We start from the raw sequence: 23,304 nt of genomic DNA, 5'->3' as shown, positions 1-23,304 counted from the left end.
AGAAAACCTTACAGGCAAATGTAATAAACGTGAAGGAAACTGGAACTGCTGTGTTCCGCGGTCTGTAGCAATACCCAAGTTACATGGTGTAGAGACATTGAACAATTCACTCATTGTGTCAACGTTACAAATAGTCGTAAACTGTTTCCGTGGTTTATAGTGCTGATTTCTCCCGAGATTAATACCATCTCATTCATCAGTGGTGATCAGTTCAAGGGCAAATAGAGTGTAAATAAATTTTGTTGCGAATATCAATTTTCCTTCACAGTTTTAGTCAATTTCCATGAGAGAAACATCCATAATATTCGTAGATCGTATTTCAATGGCCAAGTGAAAGTGCTGAAATCACACGCTATGTAATCGGCTTCCAAAACGCATTGGTCTTCTCACTGATTAGGATGCCTGCAAGGTGACCAGGTTTCGTGTTAAATCACGGGTCCACGCAGTAAAGTAGTGTACAATTATTGCCACTCTGACAGTATATAATATCGACTTGTGTTTTAGATCTTTGATTATAGTTTGTTATGTTTTTTATATAATGGATAGTATCCTATATTGTCACAACTGTCCAAAGTAATGGCATAAATCCTGCATGGGAATCAAGCAGGAAGCATTAGCATGTAAGTCTCCATAATCCTCAGTATTGTCAATCTCATTAAAATCAGGTCTTAGTTTTCGCTACCGCTAAACAAAGATCTGAGGACATCCCATTACGGGTCACGTCAGAACGACCTTTCGCGAACTTTGACCGGCAAATGAAATGACTGTCAAGAAATAGACATTAGCCAATCAGAAGGCAGCTTTATCGAGCTTTACGACACTAGTTTCAAACTGGCGACTACGGTTCGAATCATATCTTGGCGTTTTCTGGATTGAAAATGTTAAAATTGATAAAAAACACATTCTGGAATGGTTTATATATGGTCTAGATTGTATTGATATAATCTGTCGTTCGGAATACCCACTGTTAAATATTTCGAGGTCACTTTCATGATCTGATAAGCGACGCCCTGATTAGTTGAATGAAAGGTCGTTCTGACGTGACCCGTAATGGGATGTCCTCAGATCTTTGTTCAGCGGTAGCGAGAACTAAGATCTGATTTTAATGAGATTGCAGTAAGCAGTAAGGTGGTATTGCTTTGAATGCTGGTAACTTTACCCTGGATTTAATATGTTTAACACATGTATTAAACAATTAATTGTTTTCATTTTGACCTGGTTTGTGTTACACCTAATCCTATAGTTTGCGCCACGTACGTGCATGGGTTGTCATTCCTGATTTTGACACTTTTGTGGAAGATCGATGACAACACAACAAAACGCAATGGTGTTTGTTTTAATAAATAAAAAAAAGATGTCAAAATAGTACATGTATAGTCATTTTGTTCAGTAACGACGGACATTTTGTTGTTGTTTTCTGTATTTTCTATTTGCAACAGATGCGGCATACCAAGGCCAAAACCAAGAAGACACCATTCACCAGCCAGGTGGCCACAAGGGCCCCGAGGGAAACCTTGTATAACGTAGTCGACTTGCACTCACTTACATCGTGCCAGTGACTTCCTGGAAACAGAAAACATTTGCCATAGAATTTTAGACCTTATACTCTTGGACATAATTGTTCCTAAGTTGTTCATCAAAATGTCCTAATTGTGATATATTTGCATAACCAAGCATGTCAAAACAATTCCTGTTATAAAAGTTAAGATAACTTTTCATCTTCATATATTGGTGTTTTATTTATTTCTGATATGACTTTCAATTACATTTGCTTAAATGCAAATGACTTAACACGTTTATCCAATTCTACCGTGAATTACCTCTCATGATATACGGCCGTCTATGACTACTAAATTGGAAAAACATGTCACTTTAAGCAGTTCTGTCAGAATATGACCTCAGCACCTCCTTGTTGTTAAGGCCGCTTTTATACGTACGTGACTCTATTGTTTACGCGTCTACCACGTCATAGACAAACCTGCGATCAACCAGCCAGTGCACAGAAGTCCTGCCGTGACACATACAGTGTAGTAGTATACGTCCCTCATACGAGGGCCACAGCATAACGCAGTGCACATCAGGATAGGGAAGATGATGAGGAGTGCACCTTGCACAATCAGATATACGTTTAGGATGTAACTGCCAGCACAGTCGTTAAAGTACACTACACCTGGAATAATAAAATACAGGTATATAGATTGTAAAGAAAGCAAAAGTACACTTTACTGATATTCCACATGACAAACTTAAGGACAAACATCATCCCTTGGTCCATGGGGCTTGAGTGACAAACCGTGGTGACCGTAGACATAGTTACATATATATCCTTTGAGGTTCGGGTCAATTTGTCAAAAATGGCATGTGAGCTTTACTGAGAAAATAGTATGTGAAACGCTGGGTATCCTCATTGATAAGATATACCATTTGGGACTCTGACATTTATGCAAGAAGTAGGTATTCCCATGGGCACCAATTGTGCTCATCTTCTTGCTGGTGTGTTTCTTTATGCATATACATCAGGAGTTCAGCTCGAATCAGCAAATCCAAAACAATTTGGTCAAGAAGTTAACTTAAGCTTCAGGTATATCGACGATCGTTGAATAACCATCTAATATATATATCTATACTGAACCGCAAAAGAAACGTCACCCCAAGTAGCATTGCATGAAAAGGTGTCATTTAAATATCTGGGTAATTTTTTGTCAATGTTTCTAAAATTGAACATTACTTTGTCCAGAAAAATGAAATTTGATGATAAAAAAACAAAGCAATTGACAATTAATAAAAAAACGATCGCAATGGTAACCTGATGCACGTGAGTTCTGTGCAAATTGAAATGCACATGCGTTCCCCCATTTCTTGCCCTATACAAATCCACCCAGATCGGATAACATCCATTCGATATTGAATTGCTACCACATGCCAAGATTGATACAAAGCCCTTGAACGACTGCCAGCTGGAGAAACCGTCCGGCAAGTAGCCAATGCATTTCAAGTCCACGTAAGGACCATATACAGGCTCCAGCAACGGTACCAGACCACCAACACCGACGACCGACCACGTGGTGGAAGACCAAGGGTCACCACCCGACGTCAGGATCGTCAGATTGTGTGACAACATCTTCAAGATCGCTTTGTTACTGATGCGAAAACTGCTCGATAGACCATGGGGACGCACCAGCAACACATTAGTGCGGACACAGTGCGTCGACGATTGACGAGCAGACATCTCTACTGTCACAGGCCACACCGAGGACCCATTCTGACACCACGTCATCGCCGGGACCGTCTTCAGTGGGCAACACAGCACCAGCATTGGCGCCACCAGCAGTGGAGGAGAGTCCTCTTCTCAGACGAGAGCCGTTACTGTATCTCAACAGCAGATGGCAGGGGTAGAGTCTGGCGACGCCGTGGAGAACGTTATTCGGATGATTGTGTTGTTGAGAGGGACTCGTAGGGTGGTCCGAACATCATGGTTTGGGGTGGAATTGGTCTTGCACAGAGGGTCGGCCCTGTGGTCTTCCTGAACATAGGTCCTTGGAGGGGTATTTTCAAAACCAGTATGGTTGCAAACAAAACCAAATATAGTGCACATACTAAGTTCCTATAATTCATACTTATATCTTCGCTTACCTGGGATTGTCATGCCAATAGACAGCAGAAAGCACAGGACAGAATACACATTGTAGATAACTGAAAATAGAACCTGGTAGATCTGAGATGGTTGTATTCATCAGTAGCACATAACATAGAAGGTACACAACAATATAGGAATGTCTTATTGCCATCCGTATTCCCAAGGTAGCACTACTGATCTAAGCCTATGGACCAGTATACTCCAAAACAGGAACATACCCAACCCCAACATTTTCTAATGGAACTGTTTTGATTAACCATTTCAACTTGTTGTCAGTTATTTGTATTAAGTGACTCAATCACACCCAATGAAGGACAACGTTGAAACAGAAATTATCATTGCCAGCCACTTTCATAACACAGTTAGCAGCATTTCATAAGCACATTTTAGTAACACCACTGTCAGTTGTCAAGTTTAAAATATAAACTTTTATATTTCTAGATGTGTTAATAACAAAGTTATCTAAATGACATTACTTACGGTTCAGAAAAGCGTGGTTAATATTAAATCGTTAAAATGGTATAGTCAGTCGGCAAAATAAAAAAATAATGAAAATGCATGTGACGAACCATGAGATTTCGAGACTTTATTTGGTTAACAATCACATTTTAACTACTTATATCTTAAAACTTCAGTACCCTGGGAACACAAAACATACAATTCGTATCCTCCAGTTCATACTTATTACAGAGACACATGGTAGAAAAAAACACATTGGGATTCTTTTTGTGCAAATTCCCCTTTTCAGACTTGTGTTTCTGTAATGATTGCACTTGTTAGATATAACGTCTGATTAATTGAAAGTCGACATGTATGCTGAAATATGTTGAAATTATGTTTGTTATTACATTACGAACTAACGAGAAATAAGACACGAGTGTACTGCCCGCACACATGGCGATTTATACATTGTGCTGTCCTCATTTTAGTGGACCTTTTGTAACTGGCTAGAGTTGTTTTTGTCCCGACATTGCCATATATAACTAATACGACATTAACTTTTATATAAATAGCATCAAGTCAAAGACATCACTTACAATGTATGCTTATAATATGCTATTTTATAACATTTTATTATTTGATTTAATAAACTGACGTCCAAAAGAAACTTTACCAGAGTTTGAAATCACTCTTGCTCACAAACAACAAAACATACATGCATGAAGTAAAATGTATTCAGAAGATCAGTATAGCAACATAATCAACACTGAAAATGACAATCATACCGCGTCCGAAAATGACGTAAGAGCCCCCCAAAGTTGGGTGTGGTACAAAACTCGAGCTTTCAGAATCATGAACAATAGGCAGAGTACATAAACAATCGCTCACGTTCAATAACGAGTCATTAGTAGCGTTTGTGACCACCAAATGCCTCAATACACGCAACAACTCTTCGACGTACAGAAAAAGTCAGTCGTCTGATGAGGTCACGTGGGATTTGACGACATTCTTCTTGGAGTGCCAAGATCAGTTCTTGCCGGTTGCCTGGAGAGTCCCAGAGGTGTTCTATGGGGGACGTGTCGGGTGAGCATGCAGGCCACGGCAGGACGTTGACGTTGTTGCCCGCGAGGAAGTTAGTGACAATTCTGGATGTATGAGCTCTAGCGTTGTCATGCTGATGAATGACACCATGTGGCTGCTGTTGGAGAAATGGTAGGACAACTGGACGAAGAATGTTATCCATGTACCGCTCAGCTGACAAGTTTCCGTCAATGATGACCAGCGGTGTTCTCTCCTGCCCACAGATCCCTCCCCACACCATGACGCTCCCTCCACCATATGGCACGACCTCCTGCACGCAACACGCTGCCGTTCGTTCACCCCTTGGGAGGTAAACACGTTGTCTTCCATCAGCCCTAAACATACAGAATCGACTTTCGTCAGTGAAGACAACCCTCTGCCAGTCACGCCCTGACAACGTCGTACAGTCCGGGCCCATCTCAATCGCAGACGACGATGTTGCGCTGTCAATAGCTGTCCTCTGTATGGTATAAACGCCCTGATTCTGTGATCCATGAGTCTCCTGGCCACTGTCTGTCGACTAACCCTGTGACCTAAGGCATTTGTCGCCGATGACGTCACTGTCAGGAAGCGATTTCGGAGGTGCAGGGTACGCAAGTACGGGTCATCATGGGGCATGGTTACCCTGGGTCTGCCTGTTCTTGGCCTGGCAGCGGTCCGTCCTGTCTGTCTGTAACGTTGCATCAAGTTGGTAACGGCAACACGGGAGCAACCGAAGGTTCGTGCATTATGGGCGTTGGTGGCTCCCATCTATACCATACCCAAGGCTCGTTCACGTTGTTCGACTGTGAGTCCTGGCATTTCTTTTGTTTTTTTGTATCACTGTGGATGTCTGACTTGCCGTTGCAATCGTTTTATACCGATTGCGCACGTTCATTTGCTGTTGTCCGTGGTGCACGTGTTTCTCACTTTTTCGCGTGTTATCTCGCAAACACGTAACAGACGATTAACATCTTCTGAATACACTATTGCTGTTTTTAGGTTATGTGTTTTAGATAGACTTCATCGGAAAAAAACCAAAACTTTGTCTGAAATTTATATTTTCATTTGGTAAATTTTCTTTTGGACGTCAGTTTATTATATATTTGTTGTCTTTACCTTTTTTTATCCTTTTTTGCTCAGCATCGGTTGCGAACAAATCCACGGGTCACAGGATAAGTCTCAATAGATCGCAGTTTGATTCCTGCCCTACTACGCACTAAGTTTCATCAGGTTGAAATAACAATATTTTAAAAAATAGAAAAACGTTTAATTATGTTAAGATGTGTCAGGACTGTTGTGTGACGGTTACAGTGTGATTTCCCTTGGTATTTATAGCAATGTTCTTGATTAATTTGACAACCTCTCAAGGGTCAGTCTCTTTTTGGAGCACTAAATACTGGGATATCTGTTAAGTCTACATTTACTGAACAACAAAAGTTCCTGTGACATTGAATAAGATTTAATGCAAAGTTATGTTTCTTACCAAATCTGAAACAATTTCGGTTTGCAACAGATAAAGGAATCATGTAACTGGTCAAATGGTTTAATTTGCCATACTGACTTCAGAAAATGCGTGATTTCATTAAAAAAAAACATGAACATGCCAAAATGTCAATTTACAAATCAATAGCGTGTGTGTCCACCTCTGGTTGCGATGCAAGCAACACATCTTCGTCTCATGGAATGGACCAGGCGTCGCACAAAGTCCTGTGGGATATCTGTTCATATCTGCTGGTGCATGTTTCAAAGTTCCTGGAGTGTGTGTGGAACACGTGGTTGACGTCGAAGGCGCCGATCCATCTCATCCCACATGTGCTCGATTGGTGAGAGATCAGGGGAGCAAGCCGGCCAGGGGATGACATTCACGGTGTTTTGCTGAAGAGAATCCTGAACAAGTCGAGCAATATGCGGCCGGGCGTTGTCAAGTTGAAAGATAATGCCTGGGCCATGACGACGCAAAAACGGTAGATCAACAGGGGCGATGATCTCGTCGTGAGCTTTCCCTCTCCCACTATCAAACGGGTCCTCCGTCTTGCTGTAATCCCACCCCATATCATAACGCTGCCGCCCCCGAACCGATCTTCTTCCATGACACAATGATTGACGTATTGTTCACCTCGACGTCGGTACACTCGAATCCGTCCAATTTCGTCAATGAATATAACTTGTCCCCACTACATGGCCGTTAAACGTAAACGCTGTCTGCACCACTGTAGACGTGCATGACGGCGGTTTTCTTTAAAAATGGGACGTCTGGCGGGTCTTCTGGCGACAATCCCTGCACATATGAGGCGGCGACGTACGGTTTGTGAAGATATTCATCGAAGGCCAGGGATGCTTCTCGCAGTCACTGTTGCTGGCTGCGATCGATTTCGTAGGTGTGTTGTTCGAATCCAGTTGTCTTGTTGATTGTTGGTTACGCGTGGCCTGCAACTCCGGGATGGTCTCTGACTGAATTCGTCTGTTGCCAACTTTGCCAGAAACACCAAATGGTGTTTCTGTGGACGTTAAATTGTCTTGCAACATCACGTTGGCTCGATCCTGCTTCAAGCATACCTATGGCTCGCAGACGCTCATTTTCAGACAGGCGTGACATTTCGTAATGTTGAATAATTGCGTAATTTTGTTGTTTTTATGAGTGGTTGTTGTCAGCACGATGCTAAACAATGCACATGGGATCCCGTTAACGCACATACTTTTATACACATTCTTTGGTAGGGAAATGCATGGGGCTTGCATAAAAATCAACTTTTGCATGGAATGCATGCTTTTCTGTAGCAGTTGCGTTTTTGTGACTTGATTCCATACATATACTACAATATTGAAAACCAAACTTTGCTTGTTTGAAAAATGCACTAAAATATTGGTGTTTCGTTGTTGAGTATATACAGATTACTGATGGCTGCGATTATTGATTTATGCAAGCATCCATGTACATGTTGACCTCCCCTGCGCTTCTGAGAACTATTTGGAAATATCACAACGCTTTATTCAATTTAAAGTTCTAAATGAATGGGATTTTTTATGAACACTTTGACCTGGCATCAACGCATTCAAGTTGGAGTCTGTGATCCTCACCTTTTCCTGATGCACCTGAAACACGAAATACAGTTCCGTACTTAGTGTTATTGAAATGTTGTGCACATTCTTTGAATTCAACTCATAAAGGTGCATTCTCAACGACCCAATGTTCAATGCATTCACACATTGGAGGAAGGTGTTTTTGTCCACATACACTCTATTCTCACAATAGAAGTGAGGATCAAGTTCGTACCTGACAGGGCTTGAGGTCGGTAAGAGGTTACCAAACGAACATTATTGTCAAAAGTGATGACAGACCTGAGATTATCAGGTTTCATTGATGATTGTAGACCTAAGCTAGGTTTATTATCATGACAAATATACCATCAGAGCATCAGCTTCAAACGATGGTACTTGGCTGGATCCATTTTTATTATCATGACTAACATACAAACTGATCATTAGTTTCCAACGATGTAGCTTCAACTGAGCTAATGTTATTATCATGAGAAATAGTTTCCAACGCTAATGATTGAGGTGAGATAAATTAATTATCATCACTAAGAAGCCAACTAAGCTTGAGTTTCCATCGATGATGCTAGACCTGAGCTAATGTTACCACCATGACTAAGATACAAGCTGTGCATTCATCTCCACAGATAGTGCTTGGCATGAGATAATATTACTATCAAGACTAAGATATATGCTGTGCATTCAACTCCAAAGATAGTGCTTGGCCTGAAAAAATATTACTATCATGACTTAGGTTCGTGTTGAGAATTAGCTTCCACCATGGCCCTAGAGCTGATCTAAGTTTACTGCCACGACATCGATACCAGCGGAGCATCAGTTTCCAACGACGGTGCTAGATCTCAACTATGTTCACCATGATGACTGTGATGCCAACCCGTCATAAGTTTCCAACGATGGTGTTTAACCTGATATAATTTTACTAGAATGACTTCCATACCAGCTGAGCATTAATTTCCAAAGAATGTGCTAGATCTGAGCTGTTTTACTATCACCACTAAGACGCCAACTCAGTATTAGTTTCAAACGATGGTGCTTGGCCTGACAAGTTGTAACCCAGCTGATTGTCTAAATTGGTAACAACTGTCACAACTAAACTTACCGCCATCGATCCGTTCATAGTGCCTTCTCTTTCCCATCCCCTCTCAGTCCAAATACAAGCTCTCTGAAACTTAAAGTTTTAAATTTGGATATTAACTATATTTTTAGGGATTTTCATTTTATTTTCTATTTGCTTTCTTGAAGAAACAATAATTCAGCCTTTCTCATTATCTGCGTCTTTATTATACATATACAAAAGCTAACAATCTGTAAAATAATCAAGGGACAATCTAGGACGCAGTCATGGGGCAGTTTGTAACATATTAGGGGACAATCTAGACCAAAACTCAGTCAGGGGACAATCTGTGACACAATCATTTGACAATCCGGAGCACACTCCGAGGACAATCTGAAACACAATCAGTAGACGACCCGGAACACACCAAGGGAACAGTCTGTAACACAGTCAGGGGACAATCTGTAACACAATCGTTTGACAATCTGGAGCACACCAAGGGGACAATCTGTAACACAATCGTTTGACAATCTGGAACACAGTCAGGGGACAATCTGTAACACAATCGTTTGACAATCTGGAACACAGTCAGGGGACAATCTGTAACACAATCGTTTGACAATCTGTAACACAGTCATGGGACAATCTGTAACACATTCGTTTAACAATCCGGAACACACACATGGGAAAATTCCAATGTATACAAATTATACAATTTGTATATATGGTATATCCAAAAATATACAATTTTGTAGATATGGCATATCCAAAAATATCCATTTTTGTATATATGGATAGATTTACCACTGCTTCACTCTGTTTCTTCTTACTGGATTATCACACTATGTGGTTGATATTGGAAATATTACTGATAATACCGGACAGTATTATTGCATGTGACAAATATAATTCAAAACTATGTTTATTATGACAACTATATTTGGAGTGTTATGAAATAATGGGATTTATTCTTGTTGACAGCATTTTACATAATAAAGAAACATAAGATTTCAGCAGACTTTTGTAACAGTTAGATATATAATACGTTCGCCTAACGTTTACAAATAAGATGATCTATACATACAAGTAGTTCAGAGTAGTTTAAAACAGTGACGGTAAAATAAATGTATCGTGAATAGCGGCAAATATGAATATATACAATTTGATATATATGTTTCTGCTATGTCATGGTATGGTGATTCTGAATCTAAAATATTGCTTGATATTGATTGACAAACAGTTGTATGCACTGTCCATCGTGATACTTCTACTGAAGTATATAAAAAGGATGTTCGTTTAGTCAATTGACATGTGTTTATTGAAAACCAGTATTAGTGTGACAGGGTAACTAAGTTTGTCATCTGGTATAATGCACTTCCTCGATTAGCATAATTAGAACAGAGTTTGTAATTAGTTATATCCGGACTGCAGTTAACCAAGACAGTTAGCATCAGTGGAGAGTGTGAGCAACTGGGGAATAGGCGAGCAACTCAATGTGATTTATGAATTTGTGGAATTTTAATAAATAAACGAACACCTGTCACTAAAATGAAGTCGAACATTGAACACACAGACTCGCAGATTTTTCTATCGTACATCTGAGGGTAAACGTGAACGAAGCCGTACAGGATGCCTGATTTGACTTCAGAACACACAATGAAGTCAGGTAAGTTTATTAATGATGATAAGTTCATTCATTCGTGCAATAGATATGACAATCATCAGCGCTGACTCTATATGTGTTCGCAATAGAACATTTGGAAGAAATAAAATTGACTTACAAGACTAGTACACAACAAAGTCATTAAGTGAATATTAAATAAATTGATTCACGATATGACAACATCAAATCCTATATTTGTTTGATGAAACAGTTTAAAGCAATCCAAATCCAACAGCATGTTTATATATGGATGTCGCTACCCCTCTCACGTCGAATACATAAATGTATAAACATGTTTTAATATAATTCAAAATCACTATTTTGTTACATTATAACTAAAACTATGGAGCTTAGCATGTCGAGCCAACAGACTATTGTATATATTTTTCACCCTTAGAATTTCAGTGTATTTGCGGTGGGTGTCCAGACAATTCCCAAAATGGACGATATTGAAGGCAACTGTGTCGACAATGAGCTTGTACTGTATGTGACAATTCGTTGGTGACATTTCAGACAACCTTTGAACATGAAATTTCTTACCACACCATTGTTTACCTTGAGCTTACATTACCTGTGATTGCACAATTTCATTCAAACTGTGGTTGATCAATCATTTTACTCCTCCCAAGATTATATTATAATTCACAACAAAACCTCTTCTTGTTATTTTGTTATCGATCATGGAACTCGACCTATACTTTATTTTGCCGCCCAGTTTTATATTCTACACACAAGAATAAGAGACATGTAATAGGTTTGATGTATGTGTTTTTTTCATTTGTTCCAAATATATTTTATTGTCCAAGGAGACAAAGGGATGGGGCACAAGGGCCATACTTATTGCCACTTCCACGCTATACACAATTAAACATAATATCTCGAATCGGAAATGAACACTTTACACTTGAAGTCATTGTGGAAACATAGTGCACAATATACATATGTATATATAGACACATATATATATATATATATATATATATATATATATATATATATATATATATATATATATATATATATATATATATATATATATATATATATATATATATATATATAAACACACACACGCACACACATACACACACATAGACACGCACACACACGCACGCACGCGCACAGACATACATACAGTGCTTCACTCATCACAGAAATCGTTTGTCTCTTTTCCTCATTTGCTTGTAAATATTGTGTTGAGGTAGGGATGAATATGTTCCACTCTCTGGGAAATGTCGCCTGAAGATACTGGGATACTGAAATAGCATATATTGAGTGCATGAGGGGACTGCTACGTCATGGATTTCAAGAATTAATATCATCAGAACTAAATCTAACAATATAGCTTATCTCATTCACAAACAATCTTTGCACACTGTAGCCATTGACGTTGGGGTCCCAGGCAGTGTATTGTGTAGTAATTCAAGACTGTGAGTTCAGATTGTTTCATATCCTGAGCCTTATCACCATCTCATTAGTAATCTAATATGATCTCTGTTTTAAAGTAGTAGTTAGCACCTCTCTCCCCAAAAACCACATACAAACGTCGATCAACATGAGAAAGGTGTTGAGCGCTGTCGGCCAATCCTACCAGGCTGACAGGTGACAATTGACTGTGCGTTCAAATTGCCGTGACGTCACATGTGATAGCCCGTGAATGAGGCGTTAAGCAAGGTACGGGTAGCATGTACAACTCATTACATGCAGACAGTGGAGGAGCGGCCTTACGATGGATAAAAGTAGAAATAAGGCTGCCGGCGACATATTTCCCCCATTTTAGAAAATGTTGTCCCCAACATTGAAAAGGATGAACCAATGAGAAGAAGTCATTGGGAAAAGGGTCGCTGGGTAATGATCCAAAGACGAGAAGTCATCGGAGGAACTGATGCACACTAACTTACACAGTGAACAACATAGCTTTGAATGATGCTATTCCCACTGAATGTACTTGAGCAACACGTACACACTACATCTGCTGAAAACAACAATATACAATCTTACAAATGATGCTATTCAAAGACTTCGTTTGTTGTGTCTGGCTTTAACCATGGCCCTATGGTTGATGCAACACGTTCCGACTTTAACTATGCCCCTAAGGTTGATATAACACGTTCGGACTATACTCATGCCCCTATGGTTGATATACCACGTTCCAACTATAAGCATGTCCCTATGGTTGATATATCACGCTTCGACTATAACCATGCCCCTATGGTTGATATAACACGTTCCGACTATACTCATTACCCTATGGTTGATAGACCATGTTCCAACTATAGCCATGCCCCTATGGTTGATATACCACGTTCCGACTATAACCATGCCCCTATGGTTGATATAAAACTTTCCGACTATACTCATGCCCCTATGGTTGATATAACAAGTTCCGACTATATTCATGCCCCTATGGTTGATATACCACGTTCCGACTATACTCATGCCCCTATGGTTGATATAACACGTTCCGACTATGCTCATGCCCCTATGCCTGATATACCACGTTCCGACTATAACCATGCCCCTATGGTTGATATAAAACTTTCCGACTATACTCATGCCCCTATGGTTGATATAACAAGTTCCGACTATATTCATGCCCCTATGGTTGATATAACACGTTCCGACTATACTCATGCCCCTATGGTTGATATAACACGTTCCGACTATAACCATGTCCCTATGGTTGATATAACACGTTCCAACTATAACCATGCCCCTATGGTTGATATAACAAGTTCCGACTATAACCATGTCCCTATGGTTGATATAACACGTTCCAACTATAACCATGCCCATATGGTTGATATAACACGTTCCAACTATAACCATGCCCATATGGTTGATATATCACGTTCCGACTATAAATATGCCCCTATGGTTGATATAACACGTTCCGACTATACTCATTAACCCATGGTTGATATACCACGTTCCAACTATAACAATGCCCCTATGGTTGATATATCACGTTGCGACTATACTCATGCCCCTATGATTGATATAACACGTTCCGACTATACTCATGCCCCTATGGTTGATATAACACCTTCAGTCTATACTCATGCCCCTATGGTTGATATACCACGTTCCAACTATAACCATGTCCCTATGGTTGATATATCACGTTCCGACTATAACCATGCCCTTATGGTTGATAGACCATGTTCCGACTATACTCATGCCCCTATGGTTGATATATCACGTTCCCACTATAACCATGCCCATATGGTTGATATAACACCTTCCGACTATATTCTTTACCCTATGGTTGATATACCATGTTCCAACTATAACCATGCCCCTATGGTTGATATACCACGTTCCGACTATACTCATGCCCCTATGGTTGACATAAAACGTTCCGACTATACTCATGCCCCTATGGTTGATATAACACGTTCCGACTATACTCATGCCCCTATGGTTGATATACCACGTTCCAACTTTAACCATGCCCCTATGGTTGATATAACAAGTTCCCACTATAACCATGCCCCTATGGTTGATATTACACGTTCCGACTATACACATTAACCTATGGTTGATATACCACGTTCCAACTATAACCATGCCCTTATGGTTGATAGACCATGTTCCGACTATACTCATGCCCCTATGGTTGATATATCACGTTCCGACTATAACCATGCCCCTATGATTGATATAACACGTTCCGCATATACTCATTAACCTATGGTTGATATACCACGTTCCAACTATAACAATGCCCCTATGGTTGATATATCACGTTGCGACTATACTCATGCCCCTATGGTTGATGTAATACGTTCCAACTATAACCATGCCCCTATGCTTGATGTAACACCTTCCGACTATTCATGCCCCTGTGGTTGATTTAACACATTCCGACTATGCTCATGCCCCTGTGGTTGATATACCACGTTCCAACTATAAACATGCACCTGTGGTTCATATAACACGTTCCGACTTTACTCATGCCCCTATGGTTGATATAACACGTTCCGAATATAACCATGTCCCTATGGTTGATATAACACGTTCCAACTATAACCATGCCCCTATGGTTGATATAACAAGTTCCGACTATACTCATTAACCTGTGGTTGATATACCATGTTCCAACTATAACAATGCCCCTATGGTTGATATATCACGTTGCGACTATGCTCATGCCCCTATTGTTGATATAACATGTTCCGACTATACTCATGCCCCTATGGTTGATATAACACGTTCCGACTATAACCATGTCCCTATGGTTGATATAACACGTTCCAACTATAACCATGCCCCTATGGTTGATATAACAAGTTCCGACTATACTCATTAACCTGTGGTTGATATACCATGTTCCAACTATAACAATGCCCCTATGGTTGATATAACAACTTCAGTCTATACTCATGCCCCTATGGTTGATATACCACGTTCCAACTATAACCATGTCCCTATGGTTGATATATCACGTTTCGACTATAATCATGCCCCTATGGTTGATAGAACATGTTCCGACTATACTCATGCCCCTATGGTTGATATAACACGTTCCGACTATAACCATGTCCCTATGGTTGATATAACACGTTCCAACTATAACCATGCCCCTATGGTTGATATAACAAGTTCCGACTATACTCATTAACCTGTGGTTGATATACCATGTTCCAACTATAACAATGCCCCTATGGTTGATATAACAACTTCAGTCTATACTCATGCCCCTATGGTTGATATACCACGTTCCAACTATAACCATGTCCCTATGGTTGATATATCACGTTTCGACTATAATCATGCCCCTATGGTTGATAGAACATGTTCCGACTATACTCATGCCCCTATGGTTGATATATCACGTTCCCACTATAACCATGCCCATATGGTTGATATAACACCTTCCGACTATACTCATTACCCTATGGTTGATAGACCATGTTCCAACGATAACCTTGCCCCTATGGTTGATATACCACGTTCCGATTATAACCATGCCCCTATGGTTGATATAAAACGTTCCGACTATACTCATGCCCCTATGGTTGATATAACACGTTCCGACTATACTCATGCCCCTATGGTTGATATAACACGTTCCAGCTATAACCATGCCCCTATGGTTGATATAACAAGTTCCAACTATAACCATGTCCCTATGGTTGATATAACACGCTCCAACTATAACCATGCCCCTATGGTTCATAGATCACGTTCCGACTATAACCATGCCCATATGGTTGACATAACACGTTCCGACTATACTCATGCCCCTATGGTTGATATAACAAGTTCCGACTATATTCATGCCCCTATGGTTGATATACCACGTTCCGACTATACTCATGCCCCTATGGTTGATATAACACGTTCCGACTATGCTCATGCCCCTATGCCTGATATACCACGTTCCGACTATAACCATGCCCCTATGGTTGATATAAAACTTTCCGACTATACTCATGCCCCTATGGTTGATATAACAAGTTCCGACTATATTCATGCCCCTATGGTTGATATAACACGTTCCGACTATACTCATGCCCCTATGGTTGATATAACACGTTCCGACTATAACCATGTCCCTATGGTTGATATAACACGTTCCAACTATAACCATGCCCCTATGGTTGATATAACAAGTTCCGACTATAACCATGTCCCTATGGTTGATATAACACGTTCCAACTATAACCATGCCCATATGGTTGATATAACACGTTCCAACTATAACCATGCCCATATGGTTGATATATCACGTTCCGACTATAAATATGCCCCTATGGTTGATATAACACGTTCCGACTATACTCATTAACCCATGGTTGATATACCACGTTCCAACTATAACAATGCCCCTATGGTTGATATATCACGTTGCGACTATACTCATGCCCCTATGATTGATATAACACGTTCCGACTATACTCATGCCCCTATGGTTGATATAACACCTTCAGTCTATACTCATGCCCCTATGGTTGATATACCACGTTCCAACTATAACCATGTCCCTATGGTTGATATATCACGTTCCGACTATAACCATGCCCTTATGGTTGATAGACCATGTTCCGACTATACTCATGCCCCTATGGTTGATATATCACGTTCCCACTATAACCATGCCCATATGGTTGATATAACACCTTCCGACTATACTCTTTACCCTATGGTTGATATACCATGTTCCAACTATAACCATGCCCCTATGGTTGATATACCACGTTCCGACTATACTCATGCCCCTATGGTTGACATAAAACGTTCCGACTATACTCATGCCCCTATGGTTGATATAACACGTTCCGACTATACTCATGCCCCTATGGTTGATATACCACGTTCCAACTTTAACCATGCCCCTATGGTTGATATAACAAGTTCCCACTATAACCATGCCCCTATGGTTGATATTACACGTTCCGACTATACACATTAACCTATGGTTGATATACCACGTTCCAACTATAACCATGCCCTTATGGTTGATAGACCATGTTCCGACTATACTCATGCCCCTATGGTTGATATATCACGTTCCGACTATAACCATGCCCCTATGATTGATATAACACGTTCCGCATATACTCATTAACCTATGGTTGATATACCACGTTCCAACTATAACAATGCCCCTATGGTTGATATATCACGTTGCGACTATACTCATGCCCCTATGGTTGATGTAATACGTTCCAACTATAACCATGCCCCTATGCTTGATGTAACACCTTCCGACTATTCATGCCCCTGTGGTTGATTTAACACATTCCGACTATGCTCATGCCCCTGTGGTTGATATACCACGTTCCAACTATAAACATGCACCTGTGGTTCATATAACACGTTCCGACTTTACTCATGCCCCTATGGTTGATATAACACGTTCCGAATATAACCATGTCCCTATGGTTGATATAACACGTTCCAACTATAACCATGCCCCTATGGTTGATATAACAAGTTCCGACTATACTCATTAACCTGTGGTTGATATACCATGTTCCAACTATAACAATGCCCCTATGGTTGATATAACAACTTCAGTCTATACTCATGCCCCTATGGTTGATATACCACGTTCCAACTATAACCATGTCCCTATGGTTGATATATCACGTTTCGACTATAATCATGCCCCTATGGTTGATAGAACATGTTCCGACTATACTCATGCCCCTATGGTTGATATATCACGTTCCCACTATAACCATGCCCATATGGTTGATATAACACCTTCCGACTATACTCATTACCCTATGGTTGATAGACCATGTTCCAACGATAACCTTGCCCCTATGGTTGATATACCACGTTCCGATTATAACCATGCCCCTATGGTTGATATAAAACGTTCCGACTATACTCATGCCCCTATGGTTGATATAACACGTTCCGACTATACTCATGCCCCTATGGTTGATATAACACGTTCCAGCTATAACCATGCCCCTATGGTTGATATAACAAGTTCCAACTATAACCATGTCCCTATGGTTGATATAACACGCTCCAACTATAACCATGCCCCTATGGTTCATAGATCACGTTCCGACTATAACCATGCCCATATGGTTGACATAACACGTTCCGACTCTACTTATGCCCCTATGGTTGATATACCACGTTCCAACTGTAACCGTGCCCCTATGGTTGATATATCACGTTCCGACTATAACCATGCCCGTATGGTTGATATAACACGTTCCGACTATACTCATTAAGCTATGGTTGATATACCACGTTCCAACTATAACAATGCCCCTATGGTTGATATATCACGTTGCGACTATACTCATGCCCCTATGGTTGATGTAATACGTTCCAACTATAACCATGCCCCTATGCTTGATATAACACCTTCCGACTATTCATGCCCCTATGCTTGATATAACACGTACCGACTATACTCATGCCCCTATGGTTGATTTAACACATTCCTACTATAACCATGCCCATATGGTTGATATAACACCTTCGACTATATCCATGCCCCTGTGGTTGATATAACACGTACCGACTATACTCATGCCCCTATGGTTGATATTACATATTCTGTCTATGCCCAAATCCGTATTGTGATAAAAAACACATTCAGAGGCAAGTGAATAATTAAGTCATACCAAACGCAAACGTTCACGTCTATTCTGAGAATATGGCTTTTCGAGGACAATGTTGTGCACATTCGATCACGAAAAGAGCTCGGATCAGTGTTAACTTTTGGTTGAATAATAAATCGCCCGTCTTACATGTATCAGTTTACAAAGTATATATAGATAGGACAGACCCAACTGAATGTGGAAGGCGCTGTGAGATGTGGGGCATGGCAAGATAAACACTGAACACTTGTCAGTGTGAGGCGAAACCATACTGGACACAACTCCCTGCCTAATAACAGTGTGTACAAAACACTTACAAATCAAATCAAAAGGAACACTTACTGAGACAGTTCGTAAATCCTAATGCTCCTTCGGTGCAAATTAAGTTCTCGGTACTCTAATTCCAAGAAACACGAAATATTGTTTCAGGTCAACTTTCTTATCAAAATGATAGGCAACTATGCAGTTAACCGGGCGCAGCCGAGCTCTACCATCCGCTCAATTACCGCGCTATAGTGCCACCGCTGTCTCGTTATACCGTTACCGTGCCTCAAGCTGTTGTGACTCACGATCCAACGCCCGTTTTCTGTCTTAGGGAGTGAGTGCGTATGGTTTTACGCCGCTTTTAGCAATATTCCAGCAATATCACGGCGGGGAACACCAGAAATGGGCTTTAACCACTGGGCTACCCGACCGCCCCTTGTCTCAGGGAAACTTACACATATTTACGATCCAACACCCGTTCTCGGTCTTTGGGAAACTTTCACATCTTTACAATCCAACACACGTTCTCGGTCTTAGGGAAACTTACACATATTTACACTCCAACACCCGTTCTCGATCTTAGGGAAACTGACACATATTTACGATCAAACACCCGTTCTCGATCTTAGGGAAACTTACACATATTTACGCTCCAACACCCGTTCTCGATCTTAGGGAAACTTACACATATTTACGATCCAACACCCGTCCTCGATCTTAGGGAAACTTACACATATTTACGCTCCAACACCCGTTCTCGATCTTAGGGAAACGTACACATATTTACGCTCCAACACCCGTTCTCGATCTTAGGGAAACTTACACATATTTACGATCCAACACCCGTTCTCGGTCTTAGGGAAACTTACACATATTTACGATCCAACACCCGTTCTCGATCTTAGGGAAACGTACACATATTTACGATCCAACACCCGTTCTCGATCTTAGGGAAACTTACACATATTTACGATCCAACACCCGTTCTCGATCTTAGGGAAACGTACACATATTTACGATCCAACACCCGTTCTCGATCTTAGGGAAACTTACACATATTTACGCTCCATCACCCGTTCTCGATCTTAGGGAAACTTACACACATTTACGATCCAACACCCGTTCTCGATCTTAGGGAAACTTACACATATTTACGATCCAACACCCGTTCTCGATCTTAGGGAAACGTACACATATTTACGATCCAACATCCGTTTTATGATTTTCAACACTGCCCATTATACAGGAAAAACCTTATGAGGGTTACATCTCGTCGGCGTTAGGCAACAAACAGACACTTACTTTTATGTGCAAGTTGTGTGAATGTCAGGCCCTACTGGTAAAGGAGTGCATGCTTTCCTTTACCCGCAAACACCTTGTGCCTAAACTAATGTTCAGTGATCCACCAATATTTTGCCCTTGACTGTCTGTCTCGACATGTAATAGAGACTGTCTTTTCTCGGCATTGTCGGTTTATATTCACAGCATGGAGTAGACAAATGTGACGTCGTCAATGCACTAATGTGTTTCAAATGACAAACAAATTGGATTGATCCTTCAGTAGATACGCTCTCAAAATAAAAATAAAATCTTGAACAAGCTCAGTCAAACTTGCCTATGAGGCGTGTGTGGCGTATGGGTGAGCAGATAATAGGTTAAACAATAATGAAAAAAAAGAAGATACGTTCAAGCAAAAAAACTATTAAAAAACATGGTATATTGTATCAGATGTGTATAAGTTCAGGTGGACGTCATCTGACGCATTAAAATCCACAGTTCAATAAAGTCACAAATCATGAGCAGAAGTTCATTGCACACATGTCAATGTCAGCACAAGTCTCTGATGTCTGACTAACCTCAGCACAAGTCGCTGGTATTCCAAACAGTCCTATGCTCTTCCTTGTCAGCTTGTCGTGGCTCTGTCATCAATAATCTGCAAAGTCCTCACTGGGGGCTCCATTATGTAACCGGGATTGTGTAGGTGTACAGGAAGACCAGACACAGGCTACGGGTGTGAGACTTTATTACTTTGTCTAGTGACAGATAGACACCCTGAGACACATGTATAGCGAATACATACTAGTTCAGGATAAACATGTACACATATATAACTAAATACAACAAATCAATATCACAAATCATTTATATTACAATATGAATCATTATAATACCGTTCCTCAAAAAACATTCGCAATAAATAATACTATACAGAAATAATGACATTATCATTAACCCATTTCATTGAAGCAACCATGCAAGAACGATAACTCCTTGATACGACAAACACAAGACAAATACTTCATACTAACGTAAACACTGCGATGAACGTTAAACGAATTGAATGCTAAAGATAGAGGAACTATGTATCTTACACTATTGCAATATAGTGACACAATAATAAGTTTCGTACCATGTGGGTGACACTGGGGTGTAGGTATTCCACGTGCTCTGGAGGAATATAGCGCTGCTATAAAAATAAACAAACCACATTCAGAATATTCTAAATGCGCACATACATAGAAATGCAATTGAATGTGGTATTGTATAAATTACTAATAAACTTCGGGGCGATAAAGTACATGATATATCAAGTCATATCATTCGTTCATTAATTCATTCTTTCATTTAACTATTTATACACCTTAACTAACATTTTAAAACATATGCGTTACGTAAATAATGCTGAACAGTATTAAGCTTACATGTATGTATAAACGCCATTGCACAAAATATACACAACTACACGATTGTACATTTTAGCAAACATTATGATGCACTAGAATAATCAATTTACACCAATACCCTTACTACTAAGTACGTAACATATACACAATCCTTAAAACATTATACTAACCTTTAAGATTTGTTGTTTACTCCTAAGTGCTCGGAGATGCGATCGTTGACGTGCTCTGATTGTTGTGAAGTGCAATGGCTGACGTGCAAGTAGCTTTTAGTATTTTAAAAACAAGCCAATCAACACAAGGGGCCGCGCAAGACAAAGAACATAAGACAGGCAATGACAAAACACAACCTGTCACCCCTTATACCCGTAATAGACGTGACAAAGCTATAACTAAATAACTACAAAATAACTATAGGCTAACGCTTGAAGATGATACTAGTAGAGGTAAAACTATAAACAATCACAATTCTAACAACCTGAAATGACAACCTATATACATGGAAATTCATATCTGCCACATATGATACACGTCAAAATGGGAAATTACAGCAGACACCAGAGAGGACGATGCGAGGACCTGTCGACATGACTGGATTCACCATGAAAGTCACCTAATATTAATACCAGTAACTGATATATGGTAGCACTAGGTCACCTGATGCAATCATGAAGTGCAAAGGTTGATAGCGAGAGGCGAAACTAGTTTTCACGTGGGTGGCGAGAAGGTAGAGTATGTGAACCAACAGTTGTCTCTGCGCTTCTGTGGTGAGTAATAACATGTGGAACAATAATAGCCCTTTAATGACAATGACAATCATTATCATTGATATGAAGGTTGTTATAATGATAATAAATCCGAATTCTAGAAAGAAGTACAAAGTATTTTCCAAAACCAAATGCGATGAAAAGTTGTTGCTATTTTTTCAGTCATTTTTGACACACACAGTTAGTTATGAGCAGGTTTTGTCGCTATTATTCCTGTATTATTCATGTACATCCAACCTTTCAGAAACTCACCCAACAAAATACCTCTACAAATATCACGACTGATGTATGTACACAACAGAGGCATATAAATCCAAATCTAATACAAAACCTTTCGTTGAGAGCTCAACTCCCCGCTTTGAGTCATAGTTCAATCAGTCCACGACAACACCTGAAGTGTGTTTGTTGTAGTTCAAGCATTTGCTTTCACTGAAAATCACCACAAATTCACAGGATTGCCACCATATATTGACTAGTATATGTAACATATCAGCGTAATACAGCATAATAATGTAAACATGCATATAAGGCTAATGTGTTGCAACATGTGGCCGTTCTTCACGACAATTTACTTAGCCATTTTTTACCGATTATTCAGGGTTA

The 23,304-nt window shown here is 40.0% G+C and overlaps 1 protein-coding gene across 2 annotated transcripts; it reads right to left on the bottom strand.

Annotated features, from left to right (window-relative positions):
- Positions 1-1,322: 1,322 nt before the first annotated feature.
- Positions 1,323-22,177, bottom strand: LOC139477293 (uncharacterized). 2 transcript variants are annotated; one of them, XM_071259848.1, is made up of 8 exons: positions 22,108-22,177; positions 21,664-21,720; positions 21,110-21,258; positions 9,294-9,362; positions 8,219-8,233; positions 3,634-3,693; positions 1,979-2,170; positions 1,323-1,563 (listed from the first exon to the last, which is right to left on the bottom strand). In XM_071259848.1, the coding sequence occupies exons 4-8, from the start codon at positions 9,328-9,330 to the stop codon at positions 1,427-1,429; spliced, it is 441 nt and encodes a 146-aa protein (XP_071115949.1). In that variant the 5' UTR covers positions 9,331-9,362; positions 21,110-21,258; positions 21,664-21,720; positions 22,108-22,177; the 3' UTR covers positions 1,323-1,426. The 2 variants fall into 2 exon arrangements, with proteins under 2 accessions (XP_071115949.1, XP_071115948.1); XM_071259847.1 differs by lacking the exons at positions 21,110-21,258; positions 21,664-21,720; positions 22,108-22,177 and adding an exon at positions 19,332-19,442.
- Positions 22,178-23,304: the final 1,127 nt, after the last annotated feature.

This window comes from Haliotis cracherodii, unplaced genomic scaffold, assembly GCF_022045235.1.
Source record: "Haliotis cracherodii isolate W230 unplaced genomic scaffold, xgHalCrac1.p SCAF_32, whole genome shotgun sequence".
NCBI lineage: Eukaryota > Metazoa > Mollusca > Gastropoda > Lepetellida > Haliotidae > Haliotis > Haliotis cracherodii.
The sequence above is the reverse complement of the archived record's forward strand: the minus strand, read 5'-3'. Positions and strand labels throughout refer to the sequence as shown.